The 11,836-nt window shown below is 33.9% G+C and overlaps 1 protein-coding gene across 4 annotated transcripts in view; it reads left to right on the forward strand.

Annotated features, from left to right (window-relative positions):
* The window catches only part of Vcan (versican), a 111,307-nt gene extending 100,191 nt beyond the window's left edge, over positions 1-11,116 (forward strand). For all 4 annotated transcript variants that reach the window (XM_047556009.1, XM_047556011.1, XM_047556010.1 and 1 more), the window contains 3 exons: positions 3,563-3,707; positions 8,656-8,838; positions 8,982-11,116. In XM_047556009.1, coding sequence (XP_047411965.1) covers positions 3,563-3,707; positions 8,656-8,838; positions 8,982-9,109 — 456 coding nt within the window. In that variant the 3' untranslated portion in view covers positions 9,110-11,116. The remainder of the gene's footprint in view (positions 1-3,562; positions 3,708-8,655; positions 8,839-8,981) is intronic.
* The last annotated feature ends 720 nt before the right edge of the window (positions 11,117-11,836 follow it).

Below are 11,836 nucleotides of genomic sequence, written 5' to 3' on the forward strand. Positions count from 1 at the left end.
TTTTGAATCATTTTATTATTTTGGCAGCTGATTTACTTGAATCCAACTTGGGAGAGAAAGAGAAAACAATAACTGAAAAGTGACTGAATTCAAAATGGTTTTCTTTTTTGGCATTTTTTTTTTTCAGACATGGAAAACTAGTTATCCAATTAGAACTTGAAAATTAAAGCAATTTAATCATAATAAACAGCATTAAGCAGTTTCTTAGTAGATATAAAATAATTATCTTCTAATAAAATGCAAGAAAAGTTTACATGTGAGTTGGCTTTCCTCTGTGTTGACCATTTGAATTTCATGTCATGATTTTCTCTGCTAGCAGAAGAGAATGAAAGTACAGTGTGATTTTCAGGTTCCTTTCCAGGCAATCTAATTCTTGTAGTCTAATTCTTATCCCTGGGGAGTAACAGAGTTCAGGTTTGGAGTGGGAAATATGAATACCTGAGGCACAGACATGCTGAGGCATGACTGGCATTTATTTTTATCAAAGGTGTTAAAATGAATTTCCCCAACCCATGCTGACTTTTTAGAATAATTCCTAGTGTGCTCAGCCAGGCCAGAAGTGGGTCAGTTCAGAACAGATCACCCAAGATGCTTACCTAAATGAGGAGAAAAAAAAGTCCAGGTGGGAGGTGGTAAGTTTCTCTCTGCTCATGCCCCAAATCTGTATCCATATGTAAGAGACACTGTATATGAGAAGAGGACCTGTTATGTTCTTAATACTCAGAATAGGTTTCCTGAGGAGGGAGTTCTTCCTAATATTGAACTGAAAAGAAAGAAGATATATTATGGAACCTGAAGTCATATTTATTTTTTATAATCTTTCTCCATGTAATGTTAAATAAGACTGCTAAAGAATTAAGGTGGGAACAAAGAAAGTTGTTCAGAAAACAGTGTTTCTTTTGCTAAGTCAGTTTGGCAATAATATGGAGCAAAATCAAAGCATCCTAGCCAAAATAAATGTGCACAATGGAGCTCTCAGATATGAGGTAATACTGTGACATGCCTGTGGGTGTCAGACATTCTTATAAAAACCATAGAGCTAAAATTTGGTCCTGCACCATTAAGCCACAGCTCTGCCAAGCAACAACAGGAACACACGTTTTAAATCATTACTACAAGCCAAATATAATTCTCACCAAAGACAATTAAATCTTTTACCAGAGGTCTGGACAACTTAAGCCCCAAGAATCACTTAAGTGTAAAAATCAGACCAATATTTTTCAGATCAGGAGGAAATTTCTGTTGAAAATATGTGACAGTCAAGTGATTTTGTGAACTTAAAATGTTATTTGTTAAGTTGGGATGTAAAAAGTTTAGCTAGGAAATCTGATTTTTTTCTGTTAAATGCATAGAACATTTTATAATGTCCATTTTTTTACTGATATAAAATAATTTATGCATACTCTGAAAGAACTTAGAAAATTTGCAAAAGTACATTGAATAAAAAATATTTTCCTTGCAGTCTCACTGGGATAAAACTTTGTAAGATTTTAATGCATTTCCCTTTGGTCTTACGAACACACACACACACACACACACACACACACACACACACAGTGACATCTGAGAGTATGTGTAAAATGTGTATCATTAAATATCTTAATTTAATACTATTTTTACTCTTTCTTATTTCCTTAATTCTTCACATGCAAAATATTTAATGGCTATATAATATTCCATTTGTCTGGCTATTGCATACTTTGTTGTTTTTCATGCCTCTGATTATTTTTTAGAATAAAATCTAAGAAGTAGAATTATAAGGTCCAAGGGCAGAAACATCTTAAGTCTGTTGATATATATCACCAACTATTTTGCAGAAAGGTTTAACCTATGACTGCTTTTCTCAACTACAATTTGCTAACAGCAAGCAACATCCTTTGATTAGGATAGGTGTGAGTAATGTTTTCTATGGTTCATTATTTCTAAATATTAGATTACCTATTAAACAACATCAGTATGTGCCTGATACAGTTCCTGGAGTTAAGGATACAATAATAAACAAAATAAACCAAATCCTGTCCCTAGTGATCATACATTTACTAGAGAGAGAAAATACAATAAATAGTAAATTTTAGTAAGAAGAAAAGGGAGATGGGCAATGTAGGTGGTGGGTTCAAAGAATGAGGGAATAGTACACAACAGTACTATTGGGAAGTTGGAAATTTTCCACCTTTGAAGACATTTAACTGATTTCATGTAAGAGGTTAAATTAGAAAGTAAGTTAGAAACTATTGAGTTGTGAAATCCAAATTAAATATTTGGAAAACTCTGGAATCTTTGGCCACAGAAAACTTGAAATATATATTTTAATTCTTTCAGTAAATTTTTATTCTTTGGGTTTTTATTTTTATCCTGCATTAATTCATGTGTTAAAAACAATTTAGTCACTCATCAGCAACAAACAGAACATGACATTTATACTTCTGTTTTGTTGCTGATCATGAAAGTGAAGCTTCAAATTAAAAAGGAGGCTCTGTATGCATAGTGTGAGGGATGACAAAGGAAAGGAAGTAAGCAAAGAAAAATAGAGAATAATTAGAAACCCAGTTCAGAGTCAATGTCTGTTCCTGGTTGTGGGGAAACCTGCCAGTCAGAGTGCTTTGATGAGTGTGATTCTCTGAGCAACCTTCCCAGAACCATCTGGGGGAGAAATCTGTGTTACTAGACTAGGATTTAAGTTCATCTCTTTCTGGATTACCTTTTCCCCAGAGGAATAAAAAAAAAAAAAAAAACGCCCTCCATTCTATGTTTTGGCAAAAAGGCAACTTCATTAAGCTTCCCTTCATTCTCTGCAATTTTATTACTCTTCAAAGACTTTTTTTTTTTTCATGGCTGGAATCTCTAGTCTCCTATCTTAATTTTAGCATGATTGAGGAGGTCTTTAAAACTAAGCAAAGTGATGGAAAGAGAAGTAGAGGTTTTCAAATTTTTGTCTTTTCATGAATAATTTTGTGGAAATTTTAGTGTTTATCATATATAAAAGTTTTAAAACCACTTTTTTTCTGAGAAGAAAAATTATAGTCATTTCCTAGTATATCAGTTACATTTTTAGTGAGTTTGTTGGTAAATAAATGGATACCTTTTTAAAGATTCTATTACCCCAAGTATTGAAGATTAAAAACAAAAAGAAACATTTGGTAGAGAAAACACAACAAATAGTCAAATAAAGTATTTTGGTAAATTAAAAGTAAAATGGATCTTATATATTATGCATTTTAGAGGACATAAAAATAACCATGATACTGTTAGGTACCTGTAGGAATTCAATGTTAGTATGCTTAATAGTAATAATACAATGAAATTTCTTAAATTGAGAGTGGACTTTGTATTTAGAAATCTAGGATATCTTGGCCAAAATTCCTCAAAGATATCTCACTGCCAAAAAATAAATACTTTTTAAACAAAGACCCTGAGACATATATTTTCCACTCAGAGTTTGAAAGTCTTCATCATGGAAATTATTTCTGCTATGTGGTTCCACAAAAATGGTTGAGTCCATCCCTATTAGGCTGATTGCCGCTTTGACGATCAAGTAGTTATCTTCTTTTTTCAAATTTTACAGCAATATGAGAACTGGAGACCCAACCAGCCAGATAGCTTCTTTTCTGCTGGAGAAGACTGTGTTGTGATCATTTGGCATGAGAACGGTCAATGGAATGATGTCCCCTGCAATTACCATCTCACCTATACCTGCAAGAAAGGAACAGGTAACACTTACTGTGTTCATACTCTGTAGTCTGCATTTCAATTATCAACAGAATTCATGAAGAATAAATTTCATTCTTTGAGATACAAACTAGATATCTGATGTCACTTCTTGTTGCTCTAGAATAGTTAGTTCACTCTTCCAATGAAGCTGAAAAGTTTGTTTTCAGAACTGTTCTCACCTCAGATTTCACTTGCTTAAAATACCAGTATGGTATTTATGTAGAAAAACTTCCTGGTAGGACCTTTAAGAAGAACACCTGCTAGTCCAAGAATTATAGATCTCTTTATTTTGATGAAGAGGATATATTTTTTAAAAGTGGTCAAGAGTTAAAAATTGGAAAATATTATAAAATAATCTGGATTGCTGACTCTTATAAAACAAGAAGACATGGTGCCATTATCCCATGTCTGTCAGCAGAGGGAGGTACTGAACCTGAGAGTCACTGCCTTCCCTTGGTGACAGTTTGGCTCCAGCTCATGGTGGTCCTCATTCATTCTTTCCCTTGTTTTTCTAATTGCTTGGTCTCTGTAAGTATTAGAGTTTTAAAATCATTCCCTTAGAATATTTATTTTAGGCTTATGAACCATGGAACAAAAATGCCATCCTTACCTCTTTAATTAAATATTTTGAAGAGGATATAAAACAAAGATATTTATAGTGATAGATCCATATTGCAAATTGCTTGGTTAATATTAAATGGAAAAAAAATCAAGAAAACTGATTTGTAAATGTGTTTATTATTGACTAATATGTTTGAATTCCTAAGACATGCTATGTAGACTTCTTCCCTAAACAAATTGAAATTTCATAAAAATTTTAAACACCATTTTTGTAATAGTATTAAAATATGACTAGCTAGTTCCCAGACCAAGATTTTTACCTACCTCTGGTAAGAGTCCAAGGTTTAAATGCAAAATGTAAAACCCTTTGATTCATCTTCAAAAGTAAAAATAATAGAACTAAAAATACACACTATAAATACTTTAGGAGAGACTTAAACACCAATATTGGACTCTTTTAGAAGAGAAAGAACACTAAGATTCACAAAGTCACTGTATCAAGAAACTTGGCTTTTTCAGTGACCGCTCTGCTACTTAGTCTTAATACCCTCTCTGCACAAGAAGCTTTGCTGACTTGCGTCTTACTCCAGCACTTCTGTGGTGAAACTTGTACAAACAGCAAATCAAGTATTTGCTGTTTTACTTTTTCCTGTGTAAGAAGTTTTTACTAAACAATTGTCTCTATTCATATGTCATGTTTGCCTTCTTAGGTCTCCCAATAGTCTGTGCAGTCATGCTTTCTATTCATGGTCTTAAACATTCTTATATTTCCTGTAGCAGGGTTTCTCAACAGTAGTACTACTGAATTTGAGCCAGATGGTTCTTAATGGTGGGAGGCTGTGCGGTGTGTTGGAGAATGTTTAACATCATTCCTACCTTCCATATTCTGAATGCCAGAGGCACCTTCCACACTTCACATCCCTTTTGTATTGTGGCAACCAAACATGTCTCTAGATATTGCCACATGCTTCTGGGGAGGGGGAAAATGTTGGGGTAGGAGGCAAATTGCTCTAGGTGGAGAATTCCTGCCCCATAGCCAAAAAAGGCACACAAAAATGATGTTTGTACTCTTTACATTTCTCACTGGGTAATGTAAAAATGATGGCTCTACTTTATTGAAGGAGGAGATTCTGATTATTTTATCTCTCCACTGTCTGATTTTTATTTAAATACAATTGTGTTTTTTTCTAATCAATGCTCAGAGGAGTTTTGTAAAACTGTCTTTTCTCTTTTCAGGTACTTTAAATGCTTTTAAGCCTACGTAATTATATTTTTAATTAACTCTTAAATACTTGTAAAGAAGGGTCATAATACACAGGAAAGACATTTTTTTAACAGAAGAATGCTTCATGCACACCATGCAGACATCTTTGGAGTACCTTGTGGGGTCCTTCCATTCATTTATTCCCCAATCCCGGCTCCCGAGACAGTGAATCAATTCCCTGGCACATACTTGTATCCCTAAACAACAAACCGTTTAGTTTTGTCAGTGTTTGAACTTTATATAACAGAATCAGACTGTATGTTTTCTGAACCTTTCCTTTCTCATTGTTCAGCATCATGTTCGTGAAGTTTATCTATGTTAATACATGTACCGACATGTTCCGTGTTTTTGCTTCTGTGGGCTATTTCATTATGTTCATGTATTTTATTCATTGGTCTCCTGTCAGTAGACATTTGGGTTATAGTCAGAGTTTATGTTAACATCATAACAACATTTCTATGAAGATCTGTAAACTTGTTCTTGGTAGACTTTTGTAAGTCTCTATAGGGCATATTTCCAGGAGTGAAGTTGCTGACTCATAGGATATATGTGTCATCAGATTTACTAAAACATGCCAAACTATTTTCCAAAGAGGTTGTACCAATTCACACTTCCAGCAGCTATGTGTGAGAGGTCCTGTTATTCCATATCTTCATCAACATTTGGTATTATCGGACTTTGAAATTTTTGCCACCATGGTGGGTATATTAATACCTCTGTGATTTAATTTGAAATTTCTTGAATACTTCAACCTAAGTATTTTTTCAGATATTTATAGGTTATTTATGCTTCTTATTTGGTAAAGTTTCTGTTTGTGTCTTTTGCTTATTTTTGAATTTTTTTTTTGCTATCATTTACATGTTGATTGTTCTTTTCATAATCTTATTACTAAAACCTTGACAATTACATATGATACACATTTCTTCCAGTTTGTAATTAGTCTTTGACCTTATCTTGTGGCTTCTTTTTTTTTTTTTTTTTGGTATGGGAACTGCACCCAGGATGCTCTACCACTGAACTACATTCCCAGACTTGTTATTTTTTATTTTGAGGCGGGGTGTCTCCAAGTTGTTTAGGGACTTTTTAAATTGCAGAGGTTGGCCTTGAACTTGTGATCCTCCTGCCTCAGCCTCCAGAATTCCTGGGATATGGGGCCATTGTATCTGGTCCTTAGGGCATTTTTGACGGGCAAAATCATTCATTTTGTCAAATGTTCATTTACGGTTTAAAGCTTTTTGTGTCTTAAGAAATCTATTACCTAACCCAAAATTATAAAAATATTCTAATATTATTTTTGAAATATTTTATAGTTTGTCTTTTATATTTATGTCCTTAAACCATCTGGAATTGATTTTTCACATATTTTCTGAGATAGGGAGCTAAATATATTTTTCTATATGAATACCAATTGTCCAAGTTATTTATTAAATATTATTTTTGTTGTAGATGGAGAAAATACCTTTATTTTATTTATTTACTTATATGTGGTGGTGAGGATTGAACCCATTGCCTCACATGTGCCAGGCAAGTGCTCTACCACTGAGCCACAACCCCAGCCCAATTGTCCAAGTTTTAAAACTACCCTTTCCTGTGTTCTGCAATATTTTTTTCTGTAAAATATCAAGCATCTATGTATGGATCCATTTCTGGTCTGTATTCTTGCCCTTGCCAATATCACACTTGCTGAATTATTTTAGCTTTTATAATAGTCTTCACATAGAAATAGTTTTAGAAGAAATCATGCAATTATTTTCTCCCAATATTAAAAACCACTTCTAATTTACCAACAAAGCACAGAATTACATATAACAAATCCTCTAATTGACTCATTCTCTCTGATGCTTGCTAGTATCTGGACCCTAATATAGACTTTTTCACATTACCACAAAAGCAGTAAGCAGGGATCCAGATTGGAATCCCGCAGAACTAAATTACAGAAACGAAACATTTATTTCATACCCAAATTTGTCATTGCAAAAAGAATATGACTGTAGACAGCCTTCTAAATATGTGAATAAGTTTAATAATTATAAACTTTTAATATAAGGATGCTGACATCTAAACATCTTGATGATAAGCTTCCTGGTAATCATTCTCTCACTGAAAATTTGCATTATTCCTGAGACAAAGTGACATATTCTTATGGACCTGTGGTGTCAGAATTCCTCAACTATGAATAGGAAATGCAGTTAGGGAGAATTGTATTTAGGTTGTTACATTACTGTTAGAGAAATCATACAGCAAAACACAATAAACTTGTAGCAGTTTTAAAAATACCATTTAAATAAACATGCTAATGTTGAATAGATACATGGATCACTACAAATTTGATTGGATCATTTTTTCCAGTTTCTGAAATTTGAAATAGAGAATTTTTGTTGCTACTTTTAAAATTATTTCTATTTAGGGCTAAGTTTTTTGATGGTTAGAATTTTTCATTATAAATTTAAAATGATAACTAAGTATTTCTAGCTTTGCCCTTATTTACTCTTCTCCAGAGTTTAAAATTATATTTGTAATTAGGAAATTGAGGCATGATTACTATTCATAATTTCCACCTGTCTCAATACAGAAGATAGAAAAAAGCAAACACACATAAGTGGACCAGATAATATTTTGTTTGTGCTTAGAAGTGTATTCCATATTCAAAAACTATGATGTTATTATAGATTGTACATCTATAATGTACAATTATTTATAATGTGATGATAAATAGCTAATTGTTACAAAGGCGTTATTGTCCCAAGCAAAGGTGGGTAATAAATAAAAATTGTGGGATAGTGATGAGGACAATACCAATAAGTCACTTAGTGGCATGAGATAGGTTCTTTGCAATTTGGGATTTTTCAGAAAAGTGGCCATGCCAGATGAATATATGATTACTTAGTTCTGCAGCTCTTTAATAAAATATGATTCAAGATAACTTAATCTGAGATTCCAAGAGACTCAAATTATTTTTTATCTTGAACAATTTTTAATTTTGATTTTAGATCATTACGTTTTATGAATGTGCCTGGCTTGGTACCATAGAGAAAGAGGAAAGAGAGAGTGAGTGTGAGAGAGATGCACACCAATTGAAATACTTAGATTATTTGGAAATAACCAAATTTACTTTTCCTTAGTTGCTTGCGGCCAGCCCCCTGTTGTAGAAAATGCCAAGACCTTTGGAAAGATGAAACCTCGTTATGAAATCAACTCCTTGATTAGATATCACTGCAAAGATGGTTTCATTCAACGCCACCTTCCAACCATCCGATGCCTAGGAAATGGAAGATGGGCTATGCCTAAAATTACCTGCATGAACCGTAAGTGGTCCTTTAGAAAGAATGGACAACCGTGCTATAACAACTACTAGACCCTCATTTTACCGCTGTGGTATTGATAGTTTAGGGTATGGAGCAAGTAATGTTGTTGTGTTTTCTTTCTTTCTTTCTTTTCTTCCATGTAGCATCTGCATACCAAAGGACTTATTCTAAGAAATATTTTAAAAATTCCTCATCAGCAAAGGACAATTCAGTAAATACATCAAAACATGATCATCGTTGGAGCCGGAGGTGGCAGGAGTCCAGGCGCTGATCCCTAAAATGGCGAATATGTGTTTTCATCATTTCAGCCAAAGTCCTAACTTTCTGTGCCTTTCCTATCACCTCGAGAAGTATTATCAGTTGGTTTGGATTTTTGGACCACCTTTCAGTCATTTTGGGTTGCTATGTTCCCAAAACAGTTTAAGTGAAAGTGTTGGCATTTACAAAGAAAGCAAACAAAGTGAAAGTAAATGAGGGCAGAAAGTGAGCATTTCCAGCCTATCCGTTTTCTTTAGTCTTCTATTTGCCTCCATGCAGACCATTTCATAATGTCCACCAGCCTACTGTACTATTTAAAACGCTCAATTTTAGCACCAGTGGCCATGTAAATAAGATGATTTAATGTTGGTTTTAATCCTGTATATAAAATTAAAATTCACACTGAGTTCTGGCATATTTAATGATGATTATGGAGCCGTACGGGTCTTTAATCATTGGTTTGGCTGCTTTTATGTAGTTTGCTTAGGCTGGAAATGGTTTCACTTGCTCTTTGACTGACAGCAAGACTGAGGATGGCTTTTCCTGGACAACCAGCAAACGAAACCTTGTACTGCATGGCACCCATCTCAGCCAGAGGTGCGGTTTGCTTCCGAGTGAGGCTGAAGCCTGGCCAACGGGATCCCGATGGAACTAAGGACTCCACTGTGGACCTCTTCTTTGCTGCATTCCTTTTTCTTCACTCACAAGAAAGGCCTGAACAGAGGACTTTTCTATGACCAGGAGCATTTTTTTTTTAGGGGTCAAAGTGCTAATTATTAACTCAACCAGGTCTACTTTTTAATGGCTTTCATAATACTAACTCTGGTAAGGTTACAGATCAAGGCATTTCACGTGGATCTAGACCGAGGGCTCTGGAGGGTGGGGGATTGTTAAAACCACACACATGCAAAAAAAGAAATTTTGTATATATAACCATTTTAATCTTTTATAAAGTTTTGAATGTTCATGTATGAATGCTGCAGCTGTGAAGCATACATAAATAAATGAAGTAAGCCATACTGATTTAATTTATTGGATGTTATTTTCCCCAAGACCTGAAAATTGGTGTAGTATGCTAGTTACCTTTCAGTGTTAGCCTTTATACTTTGCTCACACAGTTTGGAACATATAATATAGGTACTTTGTCCCTGATTAAATAATGTGATGGATAGAATGCATCAAGTGTTTACTATGAAAAAAGTGGAAAAGTGTATAGCTTTCAGCAAGTGGTGTTTGCCCATCCTAAGTGTATTTGTAGAGATAGTGTGGGCATTTCTTCCCATCAGGTGGAGTGTATATGTTGAAATTTTTCCTATCTCTTCCCACTCCATTTTCTCCCTCCTATTTGAATAAAGTGATGCTGAAGATGACTTTGAATCATTATCCACTTAATTTAGTGTGTGAAGAAAGACCATAATGGAAATAAAGCATTCAGAACTCTTTCCCTAATTTCAGTTACAGCAACATTAAGAAAGGTGGACAACAAATAAAATGCAAATAGGAATGATAAATGTTTGATGAGATAGAGATGTTTAACCTGATTTAAGTATTACACAATGTACACAAGTATTGAAATATCACGTGGTACCCCACAAATATGTAACCCTTTAATGTTTTTATGTATCAGTATAAAAATTTAATTTAAATTTTTTAAGAAGGGAAAGAAAAATTAGAAAAACAGCAGACAGGAGTTAATCCAACATTGATTGTTTCCTCAAACCTCTTTGGCTTAGAAAGAATGACTAGCTCATAATCATACACAGTGTCTTTAAGCAAGTTCCCTTGGTTCCTGCATTAAATGTAACCCGCCCTTAGGTGTTCTAGAGCACAGAAAAACATGGTGTTGATCTATTAGGTTTTTATTTTTCTTTTTTCATTACAATGCACATAATACTTTCTTGTATTTATATTATAACGTGTATAGTGTAAAATGTGAATGACTTTTTTTGTGAATGAAAATCTAAAATCTTTGTAACTTTTTATATCTGCTTTTGTTTCACCAAAGAAACCTAAAATCCTTCTTTTACTACACTGTGACTTGTCTGGTTATTTATAACTTTAAATCCCAACATGCACCAACATTTTTATATTCTGGTTCCATTGTAAGAGAAGAAGAAGCTTCTGACTTGGATGAAATGATTTATGTCTAGTAAGGAGACAACTATATGTGTACTTGCACAAACTCAGTAATTCTGGTAGTGTATTTATCTACATACTATGCAAACATGAAACACGTTTCATCTCAAACATGAAAGAAATATGCAATAGGAAAAATGAAGCTCACCTTGGAGACTGCTTCTTATGAACCTCGCCGAGTGTTTTGCATACGTTATCTCACAATGAGTAGATGAAAGGTGTGCTGTTACTGTTTGGTGAGGGATCAGGCAAAGTGATATCAAATTATGTGTCCAAAGGTACATAGTTAATGTGTAATGGAAGCAGATAATCTCTGGAGACTGAGTGCTCTTCCCGAGAAAAATGTAAAACAATGTGTTCCTTATTGCTATATTTAGGAGCTCAATTTACTGGCTAGATGATCATGTCTAAATCATTCTCTGATGTCTTTGACATCAAGTTCTAATTTATTTGGTTATCCATTTAGTCCTTTATTTTTAAATTTATTCACTATTTCTTAAGTCTTCACTGTGTGCCAGGTATTATGCCCTGAGAATTCATCAGTGAATAAGCTAGACACATAAAGTTTTTATACTGGTTACATCCCATGGGAGTATCTGACAGC

This window comes from Sciurus carolinensis, chromosome 6 (genome assembly GCF_902686445.1).
Source record: "Sciurus carolinensis chromosome 6, mSciCar1.2, whole genome shotgun sequence".
Classification (NCBI taxonomy): domain Eukaryota; kingdom Metazoa; phylum Chordata; class Mammalia; order Rodentia; family Sciuridae; genus Sciurus; species Sciurus carolinensis.